The following is a 22,770-nucleotide window of genomic DNA, read 5'->3' as shown; positions in this document are numbered from 1 at the left end:
AGATAAAAATCCTCACATACATCTTATCATCTATAGATTTCACTCGTAAAATTATACGATAAAATACATATATTAGTGTCGGCCAAGTGTTATACCTACTCATGTCCGGCAGGTGGTGGACCTCCTCCGTCACTAACACCCCACAACCACAAATCACGCCAACAATCAATACCCCACCCCCCCACCCCACCCTCCAATAAATGTATGTATAGGTTGTATATATACATCCTTAGACTCTGTATTTTGACTTTAATATATATTCATCACACGTGTAATTAATTATATTTTTGTTCATCGTAGGAAAGTCCCATGTCACCATCCAACGAGGGGTTGACGCCGCTTTATGTTATCGGGTTCAACGTGAAATATAAATTTATATGTAAAAATTATTCTTAATAAATACTAAATACAGTCATGTCAAATTTATCATTTTTGTTAAATATATATCTTAGTTCAGTATAAAAAAATCTTTAAAAACTATAAGTTGATAAATGATAAATAATAAATTCATTTTTGTATTTAAAATAATAAAATTAAACAAATAAATAGTCACGAAGGTTAACAATAAAAGCATAAAGACTTTATGTGAAAGAGTAAAGCCAAAGACAAACCACTAGATTCTTATTTAATTAGTTTCATATACATTCACTAAAAATACTTTAACAATTTATGTCCCACATACAAGAATTAAATATTGTAAGAATGAAAAAAAAAGAGTAGTTAATTAGCAATAATTAAGCAAGACTACATGAAAATTATTCCCTTCTATCCATCAACGGTACACACCATCAGACAAAGATGACTATTTAAGTATGATTAAAATAAAAAATGCTTTGGCCAAAAACGACAATGATATTAATGATCAATGTAACTAACAAGACACTAATCATTATTAAAGTGCTAAAGACATTATTAAGAAACCAATTTGTTGAGTAAAAGGGGTGTTAGATGTGAGCTAATTTTATTTTTTTTTACTTTGGTTTAAATTTATTGTCGGAAATTTGGTATGTTGACCTCTGAATAATGGATTATGGATGGTTTCCATTTTTTAATGTGAAAATTAAAATCGCGCAAATAATATATTGCTTTTTCTATTTTTCGTTAAGATTAGTAAGATGAGACCTTTTTCTCCCTGTTCTTTTAATTTACGTTGAGAACTTTTTATTTTTTAATAAAAACCACAACCACTGGAAATTTTGTTCCATTTTAATTATGTGACATTTATTTTTTAATTAAAACCACTCGTGGTTAACAAGATCTTCTTGATAATTCATTGAATAAAATTAACAATAATTTTCCGTTATATATCCATCGTTCATTTTGATTGTTTTTTTTAATTACGAAAATGGTACCTTCATATTATGTAAAAAAAAATTATTTTAAATTTTTCTTGGTATCCTAGCGACACAAGTTTATAATCACATATCCTGACATGTTTATAACGATCTGATTCCGTCGTTGTGGAAAAGCCAATGAAGAAAGAATTAGCGCCAGAATATTAGGGTAAGTGTCAATCACGACGGGATATATCGTGATATGTATAATACTATAAGCATTAAAAGTATTAAACGTGATAAATATTTTTACATTAAAAAAAGGATGGAATATATTGTTTCGTTTTATATATGAAAAAAATATTCTTTTTCAAAGATAATCGTATTAAGTTAATTAATATTCATTATCTCTATTAATTTTAAAAAATTTCACAAGAAAAATCAAATTGTCTTGGTCCGACAATAGTTTGTGGGTGGCATATATTTTGATGTACGATTTTTTGGCTATTTTTTTTCTCTCATTTATTCGATCAAAATCAAATCCAATTGATTCGTATATCAATTTTTTTTAAAATTAATTTTTGAATAAAGTGAATGAATATTACTAATAAATAAATAGTATTAAAATGTTTTAATATATTATAGAGTAAAATTATTATATAGTAGGTCTCTTAGCTTATCAATGCGTAATTTGGCGGTGTCCCCATTTGGTACAACATAAAATATCATCTTTGATTTGTTCTCTTTTCTTTTTCATCATAAAATAATAATTTTTGTAAATCTGCATTTTGGATTTTTATGCCTTTTTGGCTTATTTCAATTGTGTGAAATCGTCGGTGATCTGTAATAAAAGACGTGAGGAAATAGACACTATTGTTATATCGTAAATTGATTAGTTTTACGTTCATTTAATTTTATCTTTTTATTTGGATTTGTGACTATCGTCATTAGTAAATTTATATAATAAGTGAATTCTATGTTGAATGTTGCCTTACTTAGGATTAAATAGTATATAGGTCGATTGAGATTATTTGATCATACTCTATATTCGATCAACTTTAGTGAATTGTTCGCGATGACTATAGTCTAATATCTCACTACGCAGGTAAATTTAAAGTAAAATAACATAAAATAAAAGAAAACAATATTTATATGAATGAGAGCTAATTTGAATGGATGTTATTTAGTAATTACTCACAAAAAATTTTATATTGCATATACGCATATATCGTCCTTGAAATAACTTCCTCCTAATTGTATATCGCGTAAAAATTATAAGATTTGACATTCATGTATAATATTATAGCTCTGCCCTACCTTAAAGCTGTGTTTTAAAGGACATAAAGAGAGACAATGAAGATCTATAGAAATTAAGTCAAGTCGATATCACAAGGATTGCTAAATAAAAAATGAATGTAAAAAAATCTTCTACTTATAAAAGTACAAAAATGTGTAGAATCATATATATAGATCAAAGGTGACAAACAATTGAACAAATATATATATATATATAATATATATATATATGGGGCACACAAATCATAGTCAATGCATTAGTTGATTTTCTTTCAAGAAATTAAAAGGTCACAATTTTCCAACTTGCTTATTACTCTCTTCGACCTATCTGTTGTGTTTTGCTTTTTAAAAGTTAATTTGTATATCAATATGTAAAATTAATTAAATTTGATTAAAGCAATTCAATGTTTAACAAAGAAAACTCTTAAAAATATTTAAAATTAAGTGAAAAATATTTCGAGCATGTAAATTTTTCGCTCAAAGTCAAAATTTACATAAAACATAAGACAACTAATTTAAAACGGAAGTAGTTATATTTGGTCGGTCGCCTGGGCATGAGTACTTTGGTTATGACTGTCAAAGGTCCCCATGCACGTACAATTAGTTTACTATCGACTTGGACATCACAATATTAATGCATAGAGTTTGTTTTGTTTTCCACCAAACATCACAAAAAGATATTTTTCTCATTCCTTCCGCGTATCGATCGATCTGTCTAGAAATATTTATCGTTATTTATCTTTTCAACTGTTACCAAGATAATATAAACGTTTATTAAGGACGAAAGAGAGAAATTAAACTCGTCATGGATTATAGTTGTTGTTTGTGTTCTATATTCATAAATATATACATTTAATTGGTTTCATTGACATGATCACGGTTCGATTCAAAAAAAAATTGTTTATTAAAATTAGAATATTCATACACTCAAAACCTAATTATCACGTTTTTTGTTAAGTCGAGTCTTTAGAATTATGTCTTTGTTTCTTACGTAGAACACCAAAATTTTGATGATTAACGAATATTATCTTCTACAACACAATTAGATTAATTATACTGATATATCGGATGAGGTGATATATCTACCATATTTATTCTTCATAAAGCGTTTTTATCACTCCTTCTCCGAGCTTTGATTCTAGAATAATCATATTTATGAATTAAAATTTCAAACATGATCTAAGTTTTATTTTTCCTTGTTTTGACATAAAAACAGTGAAATAATGTTTGAAGTAGAATATGTGGTGGTTATTAATTGACGGGGTCCTAGGTCATTTAATTATAAATTCATGGAGGTGTACTATTATTGTTGGGAAAATATCAAAAAAAATTTAATGAAGTAAGGTCGAATCTTCACTGATTTAACTTTAACTTAGCTAGCTGTACAACTGCAGAATAAAAGCAAAAAAAAAAAAATTAAATTAAAAAAACGTACATTGTAAGTACTTAAAATCGACAAAATATATGTAGAGCAGTAATTGGAATATATAAAATAGATACACATGTCGGTACATGAACCGTACAACTAAGATCCAGGCAACTTTTTTTAAATGAATAAAAAATTAATTAATCACTACTTGTAAAAATTGACTAGAAGAAAAGAAGAGGAGAAGTTTACGAAAATCTTATTTCTATCTTTGAGAGATATGCAACGAGTAATGAAAATTAAGTAACAAAACTGTCAGATAATCTCGAAATTATTTAGTTTTCTTAGATAATATTTTATCCTTTTATATGATACTCTTTGAGATGTATTTAGATTTAATTGGATCAAGCCTTAATACGAGTATCAAATATTAAAGAAGAAATTAAAATAAAATGTTTATATCCCAATGAAAGATTATCATAAGTTGATAACTACTTTCATTCTTGATTAATTAGAAGTCTCGATTATTATGAAGCGTTTTATTTTTATATTAAGGCAATGGTTACATCTTGCCATGGCCCACAACATCTTTAAAGTCCCTACCACTAGATTTTGCATTGACTGGTTTTTAATTTTTCACCCTTCTCTTTTTATTTACTTTTACTTCTAGTAAATTATTATTAAAACTAGTAAAAAAATTTCCAATGTAAAATTAACAGTCTTGCCAATATCTTGAATCATTTCATTTCTAATGATTACACCTTAAATATTTACCTTCTTTTAACCTTTGACCAATTAGCATGTGAAAATTACTACTATTTTTAATGAATTTTATGAACAATATCTTTCTTTTTTTTAATGAATTTTAGTATTTTTAAAAAATCAACATAATGAATGCTTGTCTAAAATTACAACAAACATTAGTTATGTTGACTAACATTGTAAAATTCCACTATTCTTTTTAGAAAAAGTGTAATGCTTTGTTTCAAAATGACTTGCAACCAAACATTGTTCTATAATTTTGTTTCAAAAAGTATAGAGGTAATATTATTTATTATTGTTGATTAATATGTTATTCTATCTTTGTGAACTCAACTTTATTTTTCTTCGAAGATGTTGAGAAATTTTGAATTTGAAGGCTAGAAAAGGTTATAACATATGGTCCATTTACACCTAGAGTTTAAATAAATAAAACTTGTACTACTAGGTAGGTACTATATATTTTAGACTAAAGTTATATATGGAATAAAAAAGCCTTTCTTTAATCTTAAAACATTTCGCCGCCATTTTCCTTTTTTTCCCCTCTCTTCTCTTTCGAAGTTCAAACCAATGGAATCATTTTTCAAACTTACTTAAAGGCTATAGATAGATATCATTACCTAAATAACCGTCCGAATTACTTTGTTTCGTTATTTTTTTTAATCGATATAAATAAATTATATAATACATTTTATAATCTGTGAACTTTTTAGGAGGTTTTAATCAAACTAAGTCATTATATAAAGCCATTCGCCAAAATAATATATTTTTTTAAAATTTTACAAAACTAGTATAAACGTATTTCACAGTAACGTTTTAGGATATATTTTACTTTTTAAAAGTTGATGGCGTCAGATTGATATACGTTACTCACAGTAACGTTTTAATCCTAAAACGTTACTCATAGTAACGTTTTAGGAGTAAAACGTTACTGAAAATAACGTTTTAGGAGTAAAACGTTACTTACAGTAACGTATATCAACCTAATGCTGCTAGTTTTTAAAAAATAAAATATACCCTAAAACGTTACCGTGAAATACGTTTATACTAGTTTTGTAAAATTTTAGAAAAATGTATTACTTTGGTAAATTGTTTTATATAATGGCTTAGTTTGGTTAAAAATTCGACTTTTTAGTTTAGACAGGAAAGCAAAGTGACTATATAGTTACGAGCGCTTAGTTATACGAAGTATTAAGTGAAAGACTAAATAAGTAAGAATTAATATAAACAATACACATGGCTAATTTTAAAATAACAATTTTTCTCGTTTCAGAATACATATTTATCACACCAATAATTAAGTGAAAACATGACAGTATGATATAAATAATTTATATGTATAACAAGGTGTATGAGGCAAACTCAAGATGAAATTATGTTCAAACGAATTTCTTTCTTTTTGTAATAGTAACATTCATTTTCTCACCCACAATCAAGACAATATACTGAAGAGAGATACCGCTACATCTCATGAACCTTCATGAAAGAATGTTTTGATTCAATTCGCGTAATTAAAAATCTTATGTCTTACTTATAATATTGGAAATTTTTGTCTTATCTGAGATTAAATGACTTTTAATATACCGCAAAAATGATGAAAATTAACCTTAATGATCGGAGAACTCAATACCACAACTTATTTGAGTCTAATACGTTATAATTATTCTATTTCAAACTAACTCCATTATAATTTAATCTCCTAGTCATCACTCATCACTAGCCTCAAGGAATGTTCTTCATACTCATAACTACCCCCCCCCCATCCAAAAAAAAATAAAAAAACCCCAATTATACCCCACACTCCCCCACGCTTACATTCCTCTGTATATCTCTATATATACACATGTATATCTACTCTGTTCCTCATTCTTCTCTTCCCAATTAACTCTTTGTTCATAACAATCTCTCCAAATTTACAAAAAGATTCATTTTTTAGCTCAAAGAATCGATTTTTTATAACACCCAAAATCAAGAAATGGCAACTAATTCAGTTAATACAATCTCAATGCTTGATTCCAACATGGAAGTTGATAAGCTCACAAATGAAATTTTCTCAATTCTTGAAAACAAATTCCTGTTTGGTTACGATGACCCAAAAAAATCAGTCACCGGAAAAGAAGAAAATTTGTCAGCTCAGTTCGCCGGAAACAAAAATGTCGGCGCCGGAAAAGTCAGAATTTTGTCAATTGATGCTGGTGGGTCTACTGATGGTGTCCTTGCAGCAAAATCTTTAACCCATTTGGAATCAACCCTTCGCCGGAAATCTGGAAAATCCGATGCTCATATTGCTGATTTCTTCGATGTCGTCGCCGGCTCCGGCACCGGCGGTGTTCTCGCCGGTCTTCTTTTCACACGTGGGGCTGATGGGGTTCCTATGTTTACAACTGACGAAGCTCTGAAATTCATCGTCGAAAACGGTGAAAAAATTTCCCGGAGTTCCAAGACTGGATTTTTCCGGCAGGTTTCCCGGCCGGCGAAGGTGTTTAAGAAAGTGTTCGGAGATTTAACGTTAAAAGATACGGTGAAAGCGGTTTTAGTCCCCTGCTACGACCTCAAAACAGGTGCACCGTTTGTTTTTTCCCGCGCTGATGCGTGGGAAATGGACGGCTGCGATTTCGCCATGTCGGATGTATGTGGGGCCACGATGGCTGATCGTGCGGTTGATTTGAAGTCGATTGATGGTCGTTCGAAGATCACAGCCGTTGGTGGTGGAATAGCAATGACTAATCCAACGGCTGCCGCGATTACACATGTCCTTAATAACAAACAGGAGTTTCCATTTGCTAATGGAGTTGAAGATTTATTGGTTGTTTCATTGGGTAATGGAGATTCAGATTCCGGCACCGGAAATGTCATGTCATCACCGGCGGCGTTTGTTAAGATTGCCGGAGATGGAACCGCCGATATGGTACGTACACTTAAATCGTTATTATTAAGTATGACATGTATTTTATTATACGTAACTATTACTTATTTATTTGATTCAGAATAAGTGATATTGATCAAATCATTTAATTGTTACGATAATAGACTTTGTTGCTAGCCCGTAGAGATAGATAGGCGATTTTCTGTTGTTATCTTTAAAATACTTCTTAATTAGAGTAGTTGGTACTTGGAATTATTGAGATTTATTTATTAATAAGAAACCTTACTTTTTAAATGTGACCTTACATTAAATTAGTGGCATTAGAAGAAAAGGAGTAGCACACATTAAATGTTCCAATAAGGTGTTTTCTTTTTTTAATTAATAGTGGTAAATAATGAAGATAGAGTTATACCTAACTATATATTATTAAATTAGAAACTTTAATTTGGAATCTTTTAATTATTTCTTTATAAAATTGTCTTGACATGATATACCATATATGGACAAAAAATAATGTTTTTTTTTTTTAAAAATCTTTCAATTAATGCAGGTAGATCAAGCTGTATCAATGGCATTTGGACAAACAAGGAACAATAACTACGTAAGAATTCAAGGAAATGGTATTGTTGGGAAAAAATACCAATTAATTAAAGATGAAAATATGAAAAAATGTGAAAAAATGAAGAAAATGGTGGTAATTGCTGAGGAAATGTTAGGGCAAAAAAATGTTGAATGTGTATTATTTCAAGGAAAGAAATTGGTTGAAAATTCAAATTTGGACAAATTGAAGACGATCGCAAGTGAATTGATCAAAGAACAAGAAAGGAGAAAAACTAGCATTTTGCCCCCTGTGGTTTTGAAACATTCATCACCATCCCCTAGAACATCGTCCGCGACAACCTTGTCCTCCGATTCATCGTGTTAAATCCTAAAGTATCTGATGAAATAGTTAAGGTGTGAGCATACTAGTCTGAAAGAAAAAAAAAGGACTAGTGATAATAGAGTAGGGAAATGTGAGTCTGAGTTTAGTTGAATCGAGTTTGGATTGAGATAAATTAGACTTGAAATATGGGCGTGAAGCCACTCGTGATGAACTCAAACGTAACGTCTACGAGTTCGATCGAGATGAGCTGCTAAAATAGCCCAACAATTTTTTTTTTCATCCTTTTTATTTAATTTTTATTTTTGATTCTTGGGTTGGTTTGTAGTTGAAATGTATATTTAGGAATGAATCTTGATGATGAATGTTTATATGTATATGATTCTAGTAATATGAATGGATTGCTCATTCGAGAAATGAGGAAGATTTGTGAAATTAAAATAGACTTTTCGTTTTTCCGATTTAATTATTTAGGATTTAAAATTTTTTAATTAATTAATTCAGATTTGTTTATATAAAATTCGATCCAATTAAAAAATATATATATATATTTTAAAGTTCAAATTCGAACATTTAATCAAGCTTCTTTTTTATGTATTTAAATGGAAGGAACACAATTATTTAAATGTTTTAACACAAAGTGTTACTGATGTTGAACCGTGATACTTAGTGGATTATTAACTTTAATTATTCCACAAGTTTAAAATGAGATTTTGACTAATTGTCTCTTACTATCCACAAGTTTAAAATGAAAATGACAATATAATCATGATAAATTAATTTAATATCATGACACTTTTTGACTAATCGTCTCGGCTTAAGTTATCTGCAGACTCTTAAAGTTATCCGTATAATTCGTTTAGACATCTCAATTAAACATTATTTCTATTGAATATCTTTACTGTTCAAGACATATACCTATTAAATACTTTTCGGTGACATGGCCTTATGAATGTATTACTGGTCTCACAAAGCGCGTAAAGCCAGAAACTTATTTTGGCAGACCAATCAAAATGGAGATGTCAACGTTAGAAAAAATTAAACTTTTTTTTTAACAGAAAAATTTATAACTTAAACATATAAAAGAGAAATTAAAAAATTCCTGGCATCATCTTCCCCAATTTGTCTTCTCTGCTCAATCCAATATTTTCATCAGGCAAATTCCTTTGCCACTATCCCTCGACATACCTCTTTCCCGTCTAATAGTTCATTCATTCTTTCTTTCTACTATCATGCCGCCATCTTCGATATAGTCATAGTTATTTTCTTCAACGGAAAAATATCAATACATTACTAATAATTAGTCAAAACACAAAAATTCAAAAGAATTTACTGATAAAGATTTTAATTTGAGTTATAGAAGAGAATTTTATTAAAAATAAAAATTAAATTTTGTCAAGAACAATTCCGGCGAAACTCCATTTTCTCCGACAAGACTAATATGAATCTGAAAAATTATTTTCTTTAAAATCGTTAAAGGAGAGGAGGCAGGTGTGTGTGAGAATCTACGTGAAAATAATTATCGAAGAATGGGTGGTTTCAGTCGAAAGGGTTGTGTGTACTAGCAAAGAAAAAACTAGAAAACGAGTCTTTGGCAAAGAAGAAATTGGAGAGAAAGGTTTTTCCATTTTTTTCTAAGGCCACGTGTCTTTTTCTGATTAGCTATTAAGCCATGTCATTGCGAGTGAATGATACGCAGTGTATTTTTTAGTTGATGATAAAAAAATGTTCAATAGATATTCTTTTTGGTGTTCAATTCGAACAAACATAAAATAAGATGTCCAAATAAAATATACATACAATTTTAATGGCTACAGATGGCTTAACCCTATCGTTTCATACTTATTAGTGCAAAAAAGTTAATTACACACGACTTTACCTGATTTAATGGAAATTTTAGTGTTGACATGGTTGAATCCAATATATAATTGCTTGATTTACGCTGTCTTTTTTTTTCCAAAAGTTGAGTAAATATTCTTTGAGAAATAACTTTTTGGATAATATTAGATTCAAGTTTAAGATTTCCTCACTTTCTTTTTTTTAATTTTATGGATAGAAAATTATATTGTCGCCTAGCATTCTAATATATCTTGTAAATAAAATTTAAACAAAATTCTACAAGATGTTTCGTTTATAAGACGGAGATATATAATTTTGACCAGCTCTTTAAAGGTCGAAAAAAGAAAAAGTATTTAAATCATATTTTTTATGAAAAAGTCTTATGAATGTATTTTTAACTAATCAAACAAGACCGACAAAAATAAAAGAAAAAATAAAAAATTTTACAACTTATCTAAATTTAAAATATGAATAAAAATTATTAAATTTATGTGAATTCATAGCTTGTAAGCTAGGTTCGCCTTAAATGGAAAGCACATAAGAAGAGAAAAGTATGTGTGGACAGAAAATTACAAATGTGGAGATTTGTGAAAAAAATAATATGGAAGTTGACATTGCAAAGATAAAGGGGTCAGCTTTATTTAATATTTAGAATTGATATGTTTCTCCACATCTCCTCTTTAACTTTCTCTGTCGGTGTTAACTAAATTTACTACAATTCACTTGCAATTTTTAGTAGGGTGGTGGGGTGGGGGTGGACACTAATAGATGTAATATTTTGTACATATATTGATGTATATAATGTAATTTATATACGTGAGTTTATTCATATATTATCGATTTTAAATTAGAATGAAAAAAGAGAATTGTTATACGTTAATAGTCATTATAAAACTAATCAATTTTAAATAGAAAATATCAGGAACTTTTTGTGGAAATAATTCATCTAGGTAAAAGTGTGATTGTTATTGTTGTAGATTTCAAGTCTTTTAAGTTTAAATTTTATGCACCACAAAATATATTAATTTTTTATAATATTAAGTTAAGTCGATCGATCAGTAATTTTTTTTTTTAAAAAAAAAAACTTAATCTGATTACCTATTCAATAAAGTATTTGGATCAAGTGCTTCGATCATGCCAAAGTTATGATTAATAACAAAGACACTTTCTTAATCAAATTTATCAAGCAATTGTCATATTCGACGCATGCATACTCCAACCTAAGGCCCTCCCAATTACATATTACCTTGATCTGTTAGTTATTATAAAAGATTAACAAGAATCGTTGTGAGAGTGATAAGAATTCAAAAATCTCAATTTAAGTTGTGAATATAAAATTACATTTATCAAAATACACTCCTAATATGAATTTTTTCGATGTTTAATCAAATTTTCTAATACATAAAAAAATTAAGCAAATGTACAAGTGGAGAATAGGATATACTCCAATTTTAGCCCCCACGCCAAGTGGTGATCAAATAGCAAAACAGAATACAGTTTTCACAATAAAATATACACAAAATGTTTTGGGACCTATGACAAGGAGATAACAAATTGTGGTCACAATTTTATTTTATTTTTTTAGAAAAAGAACTCGTGTTAATTTTCTATTAATTTTATTTTCTATTAATTTTGCTTCTTCATGAATCAATGGAGCATTCAATTTGAAAAATTGGCCACCAGTTTTTTTAGAGGGGACCAGTATTTGGTACTCCAAAATTGAAGCCAACCCCCCACTTCTTTAGTTCATATACATACACTTTTTAAATGACTGATAGATACAAGATTTGAAATTTATGAAGTTCTGCAAAGATCTTCGTGATAAGTAATAGTTGAGTTCACAACCGTTTAGACACCTCAACTAAAATATATATACCTATTAAATACTCAAACCTTATTAAACATGGCTTTTCAAGCGGCCGTCTACGTATTTGGTCTTCTCTAGATGAATATCAACTTATAGATGGCGGGTTAGCTTTGATATTGCTCATCGGATTTATCACCAGAATGCCTATAAGATAGTTGGTCAACCTTTCAAATGTTTTTCTTTCATATTATTCACCTTTATAAACTTAACTACTTAAGTTCTTTTCGAAAAAGTTAAAATAAAGGCGAAGTACATTCTGTTCCACAATTACAAACACTTAAATTACACGTTCGTATATTATAATTTGTCTTCCATAAGGACTAAGGTACTAGAAATCAATTGAATTGATGATAAAGGTGGTCCCTTTTTCCATTGAAATTCCAACATCTAATTTGAAATGACTTCCAGGCAATGGCACTGAGTGGGGTGTCAGATCCTCCAAAAGTAGGTGTATTTTTGGAGAATCCGATACAGGTGGATAATTGAATAGTCAAAATAACATACAATTAACACTTCTAAGATGCTAATGGCTCTCTTGCTTAATACTCCATAAAGAAATGGAAAGGCATTCACATACACATAGCAACCTTTAGAGTTCATTATGCAGAGTCAAGAAAAATTGATCCCTCTGATAGATACTTGAACATGTACAAAACGGTTTCATCCTGTAAATACAAAACGGGGATCATGAGATACATTTTTGGTGCAAACAGACAACACATTTCTCCGACTACCCTTTTTCACCATTAACTGACTAGGTACATACATTTCTTTATCGAAACAGACATAACATACGAAAGATACCCTTCAAAAATTGATGGGGGAGGAGTCACACCACAAATAAAAGGCGGGCATACTTGTAATCAATGAGGTAATTGTCTGCATGTTGGACAGTACCACTTCCCTTTGAATCTCGTCTCTGGTGTGAGTCCAACACATGTATAGTGAAACCATTCACCACCTTGGCACTGTCGACAAAAAGTCAAAACTCAGATGTTGTAAATGCAAAGTAAGTGTTATAGTTAGAGCAAGAAGAAGTAAGTCATTCAATAACATGGACACACATAGCATTTAGCACCACCAGTGTTAAATTTATGAATTTGCTAATCAACAGACGTCTCTTATAAGCAGATTAACAGGGATCTACTTCAAATGTAAGGTTTTGCAAATTGCATACTATGTCATAACTTTCTATATAACGCAAGTCTATGAAACCTATACATATAGCGCATTAACCACTCATGGAAAGGCCTTTTGAAGCATGTTTACAGGGGAATGTTCCAGGTTACAGTCGACTAGGTTTTGGGTAAAGATGACATTGATGTTGACCTTAACTTGTTCATGACGACGGAATTTGTAAAAGCCAAAATATGAATAAATCCTGAGGTGTAAGATTTTTCTCACTTGCCATGAAAACAAATCTCTTAATTGTCATTACATAAATCTTCTTTAGGGAAGAAAAGTGAAATGTTTCCATCAAAAGGTCACAAACAATAACCATTGCACAAAGGGAACCTACATTTTCATTGTCGCAGGCAATCATATCTCCAAAGGATACCTGAATAATCAACAAGTCAAAAGTGAGCCAAACATTTGTCTGCAATAATACAGTGAATGATAATTGTGGATATATAATCATACATTAGTTAATTTAGCACATAAAAGCAAATTGAGACCTGATGGCACACACAGTAGGTGGGTTCATTTGGATCAATGGGTTGATCAACATCAACAGGAGAAGCAAAATCCTTCTTATGACTGCCAGGAGGAGGCATAAGATCATAGTCTCTGTCACGTTCTCGGTCCCAATCCCAGTCTCTGTACTCGAACTTCTTTGATTGAGGTGTTACATACGGTGCTTTGCGCTTCTCAGTCTTAAGGACCAAAGGTAATGGAGGAAGGATAGGAGGTTCATCTGCAGGAAGCTTTCCCTCTGCAAAATACCAAAAGTCAAAAGAAAAACTAAAGAGAAAAAGAAAGAGACGTTGAGCCTCATATTCAACTGTTGAGATAAGAGGGAATGAACCTTGTATTGCTAGAAAATCAAAATTCAAAGGGGTTATCAGTTATTATACAAAACATTACATTTACTATGTTTAAAGAGCAAGGAAGGTAAATCCATGGTGCTGTCTGAGGCATAAAAAGAGAACCTTTTACTCAAATGAAGACTGCTTTAATACAACAAAGCTTCGATGCATCGAATTTTAATAAACCCCACCAACAGAGCAAATTTTGATGTGTCTTCGAAGCTTTGCTCTAATGAAGAGTGCATTATTAGAGCAAAAGTTTTCTTTAAGAATAGTGCTTTGTTAAAGTAAAACTTCAGAGATACGCCAAATTTTTATGAAACCCATCATTACTTCCCAAGAATATTGGAGCACACGTTAAGAGTCCAGAACATTTAGTGCACCTTGCTTAAGATCTTCAGCGAAGTTGGTAAGATCTTCATCTAAGCGCTTGATGTGGCTATCTATCTGAAATAAGAAACCAGAGGAAGTTTTTTTTTTGAAACTGATGAAACCAGAGGAAGTTATGAGCAGTCTTATCATCCAAAAGAAAAAATTTTGGTTAAAAGGATGATCAAATTATTCAACTCTTATGTTTAGCAATGAAAACTGAAACAAATGCCAATACAATCATAATAAATTTCACAATGACAAGATACTGAGACAGCAAGGGGTTATAATTTTTTTTTACCAAGAGAACTTGATTCTTCATTATTCCAGAAAAACAATCATAGCTAAAATGCTACAGAAGTCCTAACCTTCAATTAAACCATTATGAAACAATTTTTTTATACAGTCTGCAAAACTAAAGGAGAAAAGTTTCCTATTATGCTTGCTTGGTGTTTGTTAGCAGAAGTTCAAGAACATTCATCATAGAAAAGCAAAAAGATGAACACAACAGTTACAGAATCACTATGAAGTGCAGTGGAAGCGCTAGATCCAAGAAACAGGGACAAGAGAACTTTGAGAAATCAAGCAGATCAGTGAGAAGCTGAATAAGATAAGAAGCTTACAATATCATGAGCTTGTCGAGCAAGTAAAACCTTTTCAGTGCAAAGGCTTAAGGCATTGTCCTGGTTTCCTTCAATCTCCTTCCTCAACTTCTCAAAAGCCTCATCATCATCATAATTGTATTTCCTTGATCCCTGGCTCTGAGACGCTAATCCTAGGCAGTAATTGGTCTGCTGCCTAGTCTGATTTATTATTCCTTCATTTTACATTTCATATTACAGATTGTACAACCATTACACTACTTTAACTTCGAAACTTCAGAAAAAACAAAACTGCAACAAAGAAATCGATTCTTTCTTTGTTTTTCCTGTCCCAAAAAGATCAACACATTCTAATTCTAATCCCTCCGTTCACTTTTACTTGTCCACTATACTAAAAATAAATTCACTTAACAAGTCCACATTAGCATATCGAAGAGAAAGATAATTTCTTTCTTGGTTTATCCTTAGCATTAACTACTCATTCCAAATCATTTCTCAAGTCCATTAAAATATGCACTTCATTTATTATCCTTAAGTGGTGTGCAAAGTCCATTGTTCGACAAGTAAAAGTGAACAAAGGGGGTAATTCTTACAATCCCATTTTACCCTTCCCGAGACGCTCGAGGAACTAACATCACTTGTTGTAAGCCTCACAGAAACAAACAAAACGAAAAAATAAAGTTTTCTACAAAAGGATACTTTTTAGCATTTTATGCATATTAAGCTATCATTTTTTTCCCTTCTGCATTAAACTCCATTCCAGTCAAACTTCGCTAAAAAATTGAGACGATGAGCGTATTCTGCTGTTTTCGTTTATCTTATACATTAACAGCTTTATATCATCAGGTAATTGAAAAGGCAAATACAAACACACTCACTGTAATCCCAATTGTCAGGTCTCGGGTGGAAAGAGCGTATATACAGACCTTACCCTTACCTCGCGAAGGTAGAGAGGCTGTTTCCGAAAGAACCTAAACTCAAAATGCAACAAATCTAAGTAGTTATAACAAAACAAATACCTTGTGAACGCTCATCGAGCTCTCTTATGGTATTAAGAAGCCTCTGAAGCTCAGCAGGCAAAGTGCTCGAATCTAATGATGCAAAAATCAACCCGTTAACATTAAAATTCAAATTCCAAACTTCACAAGGTAAAAAAAAAGCAAAATTAAATTTAAAAAAAAAGAATATTCCAAAAATTAAACATACATTCCAAGTAATCATCGACGAAAACTCCGGTTCTGGCGATCGCCATTGTTGTCGGAAATTGAATTTCGATCTAGGGTTTTGCAGAGGCCAAGGAAGAAGAGGAGGGAAGAAAATTTCGGATATATAAGAATAACGACATCGTTTTTATATATTGTACTAATATTTATTTTATTTTATGGCCAGTTATATTATTTCCTGTCATTTTATGGCCAGTTATATTATTTCCTGTCCAAATGAGGTAGTGTCGAATATCAATGGAACCTTGATCGATGTTTTAGCGGCTTCTATGATTTGTTGACTATGACGTCTCGTTTTATATCATAAATATCGTTAAAAATAAAATTTATAATTAAAAACTATGTCGAATTTAAAATCTATTGATGCTAACAAATTTATAACCAACTATTATGGAGTAAGAAAAGGTTACTATATATATTTTATTTATTAATATTAATATTTTGTATCATCTGTTATTAGTTTTGATATAAAGAATCATATAATATATTTAAATTTGATTTGTAATTGTTATTTGATTTTGTGTAAATAATGTATTTCAATAGTGATATGTGTGATCTTAATTTTATGTGTTTGGGTAATAGACAAAATATTCTTTTACTATTATATCAATGCTAATTGAATCAATGTTATTAGCTATGAATTCAAACTTATTAATCTTTTGCGTATAACTAATGTAGGGAAATATTAGATCGTACACTAATTATAAATTCTGTCTTTCTCTTAGTTTAACAAAAAATTAAAATTTTTCTCTATATTATATTATCTCGACAAAATTAGCTTGTCATATGAAATGTTACAATTATAATTCATCCTTTTTTTAATTTCACAAGATTTGTAAAAAATTTCTTATATTATATTATTACGATAAAAAATGAATACTCTCAAGGTAGAGGAGTATTCTGAACCCCCAGTTAACACTGAAGAAGACCTTTTTTGTCATGATAGTACAACAAAGAGAAATTCCACTTTTATGAATGACTGAGTTGAAAATTTGAGAAATGAAACAAAAAATAAATAAATACAAATTGTGAGCTTTTATTAAAGTGTGTAATACTCAATATAGTCTTTGAATACAATCCCTCAAACAAATGTATCAAAAACAACACATTTGTAAATTTATGTATATTCTATAGACACATATATCTACAATAAAAGAAATGTGAAGCCACTTAATAATACAACAATCCCTGGCAAAACCTTGTTAGAAAAAGAATATTTACCTGTCTGAATAATAAAATTACAAGTCCCTTGAGATAAATTCTTGTTAGTCACCATCGCAAGTCCTTCAAAATCACAACTCAAATCCAATTGATTTTGAACTTGATAATACATATTAAATGCATATGATGCATTTCCAATAGCATCCAAATTATTGCAAGAAGAACCATATCCTAATGATGTACAATCTGAAAATGTACATGCATAGTCAATATTGTTAGCAAGTTTGCTCAAATCTTTAGCATTTGGATTTAACATACACCATCTGTTGGGTAGATATTGCACATTTTTAGCAGCAACAAGATGTTTATCTTGCCCTTGTCCTGAAATGTCCATAGGAAACTTTGGTTGTCCATCGTATCGAAAAATTCCCCAGTGTCGCTCGAAATTACCAGGAGCAATGCTTTTAGCATCCTCATCAATCAGACCAAATAAGTACACTTCAATGTATCCTGGTCTAAGGGGTGTTCCTGTTAAAGATCAAAATAATCAGGTGTCATGAAAGACGATAAACTTGGCATCAGTAGGCAAGCAAACTCTATAACTTTGAGTATGCACATCTAGACACCTCAACTCGTCTTCATTGTGTCAGTTGAACACTTCCAACTTACAAAACGATCATCAAGACACCTCTAAAACTTATGTGTCTTGTCAACTTCGGGTATCCATGAACACAATGGGGATGAGTTAAGAGTGTTTAGTTGCTAGTTGATACTAAGTTGAGGTGTCTAGATGTGCTTACTTGTCAGCTGAGGCCAAGTTTGAGTGTTTGTTTATATATTGCGCCTATAACATATTGAGAGAAATAACCTACCTCTGTTGGATGCTAGTTTTGCAAATAGTCCTTTATAGAACCGATAAGCGTTGTTTAAGTTAGCATTCTTGTCCCCATCCGTAGGCCAACCGACTTCTCCGACTAGGATGGCCATGTGCCCATAACCAACTGCTTTTAAGGCTGAGTACAGGGTATCAAAGTTGGCGTCGAATACATTGGTGTACTCAACCCCGTTATCGAGAACAGGGTTGGGAGTACCATCAAAGAAAGCAAAGTCCATTGGGAAATGTTCATTGGCATAAAGACTTAGAAAAGGGTAAATGTTTACTGTAAAGGGTGCTTGATTCTTGCTCATGAATTCAACAATCTGTGTCATTAGTTCAGCAATATCGGTTCGGAATCTACCAGCAGAAGGTACAGGATTAGACTCTGGTGAGAAATAGACATCAGCATTTAGCGGTACAGTTGCTTTTATGGAGTCTCCAACTCCGGCTTCGTTTAGTGCATTTTGGATGTTTTGTAGAGCTGGGAAGGTTAGGTTCACAAAGGAGTTGTTGTAAGATGTCAAGAAAGGCTCATTACCAACTGCAACATATCTGCAGACAGAGTAAAATGCACCAGACTCAGAAAGGCGTTCGGACAATACTTGGTTGAAGTTGAAAAAACGAGTATTTGGACATGAATTTCACTTAAAATAAGTTGAACGAAAACTATGATTTCACTCGAATCAGCATATGCAAGTATTTCGAATATGGAAGTTCAGCATATGCAAATAGTGATGGCCATACTTCAACTTGCAAATAATGACTGTGCTTCTTTAATACATTTTCTTAACTAACGACACAACAACAATAACATACTCAGTGTAATTCCACGAGTGGGGTTTAAACTGAAGACACAATATTTAAGGCAAATTGGACCATTGGACTCATAAAGTGCTGGACCAAATAAAAAAAAGACTCCAACTCTATGCACAGATCCACATGTCTTGCATTTACTTTTTGAACACTAAGCAAGCTGGAACACAGCACATGGAGAGTGAAAAAGAAGTAATAAGATCACGTTCATTCTGAATCGATGAATCTAAATAAATCGTCAGCATAGATCACATGATAGAAGCGTAGAACAAGAACAAAGTTACAATATCAAAATAAATCACTTAATCAGATAGTTCATAAACATAGCATTAAAAACAGGGTTCCAAGCTAAAAAAGATGAAGTAAGTTGACTTGAAGGATATATAATTGCAATCATGTAAGTAAAATTGAAGGGGAAAATGTTATTTATCGGTGTAGCCTAGTAGTTAATGAAGTTAATAGTCGATAGAATAGTGAAAACTACACAAACTGACTCGAGCAAACCAGAATGTGAAATGAAAGGAGTAAGAAAAGATGTAAATTTTTACTTGATGTTGACACCATTTTTGAAATTGTAACGAGTAACATTACGTCTGACCCAATCTTTAGCTCGATCAATATCAGTCATAGTAAGAAGTTGATCATTGGGAATCGCAACCATAACTTCAATATCAGTACCTACAGACAGTGACAGAGCCAGAATCTTTTGAGTTTATAAATACTGAATAAAATAAAGATATTGGATTTTATCGAACTCGTTAACAAACTTGTACTAGACTAGTACCTGCAAGTGCATCCATAGTGGATTTATCTGCATCAAACAACTTCACTTTCTTAATACCATTGTCCCTCAACATTTGCACAAGTATTTTAGGTTCCAACATGTGTGTGGCCATTGTTCCCCAATTGACTCCAAAGCCTTCAACACATATATTATGATCAATCCAATACCCCATAAAAGCTAATACTACTAAAAACCCATGTTTCAACATGTTTGTCAATATCCTCACAAGAAAAAGATTCAATCTTTTGCCTAAAAGAAAGATTTTTTATTGAAAAAAAATGGATTTTGAGTGATGGGTAAGAAGAATCTTGGAAATACAAGTGACTTATTGTTGAAAAAAAATGGTATTTTGAACAAAGTGAGAGAGAAAAAAAATGATAGGATGTTTTACTGAATTTGTTCTCAGAGTGGAAAGTTTCAATCTTTTCAATAAAAGAAAGATTTTTTTTTGAAAAGGATGATAAGTTTGGTTGATGGTAAGCAGAATCTTGGAAATTCAATTGACTTATTGATGCAAAAAAAATGTTATTTTGAGCAAAGAGAAGAAAGAAAAAAGAATAGGAATTTTGAGAAAAGAACTGAAATGATGATAAATTTGAAAAGTGTATTAAAGAAACAAGAAATAAGAGGAAATTGAGTATAAGTGAAGGTGGAAACAGAATCTCTTCACATAAAAGGTTGTTGCTGTTTTTACTCTATTTTCTCATTACCATATCATGCTTTACATATAGCATCTCGTTTTTACTTAAGGTTATCATATTATATTAAAAAAAAATATAATATAGACAGTTTATCTTGATATAATTATTACTATCACCTTTTAAATTCGTATTTTATATAAAGCTCTCCGTAACCATTTATTCATAACTCGATTAGTATCATCAGTTTAATGCATAAAATATCTTGGCGTTTACGTTATTCAAAGGAAAGGCCAGACACACTGATTCAATCATAAGTGATTGATTTTATTATTCGAATTTGAGATATTAAACTCCTTGATGAGTGGTCCTTTTTGAGAAAGATGAAAGGACACGTCTTGTTAAATTGATGGCTTAAATATCTTAAATTGAAGTCAAATGCAGTAGGGTGTTATTGGATATTAAACGAGTTTGTAGGCGCCCATAATGGATCACATCACCTGAAACAGATGGTGCAAAGTTATGGGGATTTGCAAGTCGGTGGCCAATTCATCGTATATATTTGTGTTCGTGGTTCGATTTGAATTGGTTATCGATTAAAATCAAAATCAAATCAATTTAATTGGTTTTTAAAATTTATAAAATCAAACTAAAATTAAACAAAAAAAATAACCATCGATTTGGTTATTGTCTGTTTGGTTCGGTGTGATTCAATTTTTATGGTCTACTCGGTTTGAAAGTAATAATTTTTTTGAGTACGTACGAATCTCGATAAACACAGACACAAATTACATGAACAATCTACAGAAAAATTAATGTCGGTTCAGTCAAGCAATTAAACAATATTAGAATGTATCACTATTTTTTATGTGAAGTACAGTAGTATATAAAGACTAAAATGAACTTTGATGGACTTGGATTGAGATTGTTGGGCTTGAGAAAATGATAAAATTAAGTAAAAATTAGGCAAATGACATACCGTAAATGATAAATTACATTCTATCCCTATAATATCAATATTTACCAAAAATCCCTTATTTTTAAGAATTTCGGATACTTTATAAAATAGAAATGATACTTAAATATAAATGACAGAATATTTTTTTTTCTGTAACTATTATAGCTAAAATCAAGGGTAACTGATTTCCCTTCACTTGATTTAAGTTAATCTTGTGACTAATTTCACTCCCAGGAATTTGGGCAAATCAACTCCATGAAAAAATAAAAATAGCAACAATAATAGTACCATGTGAAGGGGATATATTAATAAACGATTTTTTCCGGATATATAATAACGATGCCCTTTGATAAGTATTTGTCGCCGGAGCTCCGCTGAGATGATATATTGTAACTAAAATTTAAGTATCAAATTTAAATTCTGAATTTGAGTATCTTTTTATTTGTTGGACATGAAATTTAATGTATCAAAGAAACTTATTTAAATTTAATTTTTCGTTTATATATAGATTCAAATAGTATTTTGTAAGTATCACGTGATAGAATGATTCTTTGTTTCATTTTTACTTATATTTCGTATATATTAAGGTATCAAATAATAGTATATGTGTATAAAAAATTAAGTATCTAATTTAAATTGTGAATTTGAGTATCTTTTCATGTGTTGGCCATGAAATTTAATGTATCAAAGAAATATATTTTAAATTTAATATTTCGTTTATATATATAGTTTCAATTAGTATTTTGTAAGTATCATGTTAACCTGTTTTTTATATGTTAGTATAAGATGAATTGTATTAAGTATCGTTTTAATCTTATCATGATTTTTGAATATATTTGTTAGTATGTTCAATTAATTTTATTAAGTATCATTTTTTGGTGATCATGATAGAATGATTCTTTGTTTTATTTTTACTTATATTTCATATATATTAAGGTATCAAATAATAGTATATGTGTATCATACTGTCATACATCTGTTATTTAAGTATCATATTTATATGAAATATTGATAAGTATATAAAAATTTAAGTATCTAATTTAAATTGTGAATTTGAGTATCTTTTTATGTGTTGGACATGAAATTTAATGTATAAAATTTAATTAGTATCATTTGGGATAAAAAAGGGATTTTTGTAATTTAATACATCAGTAGGGAATTAATGAAATTA

At 30.4% G+C, this 22,770-nt stretch overlaps 3 protein-coding genes across 4 annotated transcripts; 1 reads left to right on the top strand and 2 right to left on the bottom strand.

The window, feature by feature from the left end:
* Positions 1-6,553: 6,553 nt before the first annotated feature.
* Positions 6,554-8,876, top strand: LOC107031895 (patatin-like protein 3). Its single transcript, XM_015233388.2, has 2 exons — positions 6,554-7,603; positions 8,112-8,876. Exons 1-2 carry the CDS (start codon positions 6,671-6,673, stop codon positions 8,484-8,486), a joined length of 1,308 nt encoding a protein of 435 aa, XP_015088874.1. The 5' UTR covers positions 6,554-6,670; the 3' UTR covers positions 8,487-8,876.
* A 3,615-nt stretch (positions 8,877-12,491) lies between these two features.
* LOC107032008 (PHD finger protein ING2) lies at positions 12,492-16,533 on the bottom strand. 2 transcript variants are annotated; one of them, XM_015233557.2, is made up of 8 exons: positions 16,352-16,533; positions 16,165-16,236; positions 15,167-15,360; positions 14,558-14,621; positions 13,824-14,080; positions 13,667-13,705; positions 13,005-13,115; positions 12,492-12,812 (listed from the first exon to the last, which is right to left on the bottom strand). In XM_015233557.2, the coding sequence occupies exons 1-7, from the start codon at positions 16,395-16,397 to the stop codon at positions 13,011-13,013; spliced, it is 777 nt and encodes a 258-aa protein (XP_015089043.1). In that variant the 5' UTR covers positions 16,398-16,533; the 3' UTR covers positions 12,492-12,812; positions 13,005-13,010. The 2 variants fall into 2 exon arrangements, with proteins under 2 accessions (XP_015089043.1, XP_015089042.1); XM_015233556.2 differs by having other exon boundaries at positions 12,658-13,115; positions 16,352-16,532.
* Positions 16,534-17,380: 847 nt separating this feature from the next.
* Positions 17,381-20,721, bottom strand: LOC107032438 (glucan endo-1,3-beta-glucosidase 8-like). The gene is made up of 4 exons (XM_015234040.2): positions 20,004-20,721; positions 19,768-19,897; positions 18,402-18,958; positions 17,381-18,057 (listed from the first exon to the last, which is right to left on the bottom strand). Exons 1-4 carry the CDS (start codon positions 20,209-20,211, stop codon positions 17,513-17,515), a joined length of 1,440 nt encoding a protein of 479 aa, XP_015089526.1. The 5' UTR covers positions 20,212-20,721; the 3' UTR covers positions 17,381-17,512.
* Positions 20,722-22,770: the final 2,049 nt, after the last annotated feature.

Source organism: Solanum pennellii, chromosome 10 (assembly GCF_001406875.1).
Source record: "Solanum pennellii chromosome 10, SPENNV200".
Lineage (NCBI taxonomy): Eukaryota > Viridiplantae > Streptophyta > Magnoliopsida > Solanales > Solanaceae > Solanum > Solanum pennellii.
Note: the sequence above shows the minus strand (reverse complement) of the source record. Positions and strands in the feature narration are given on the sequence as shown.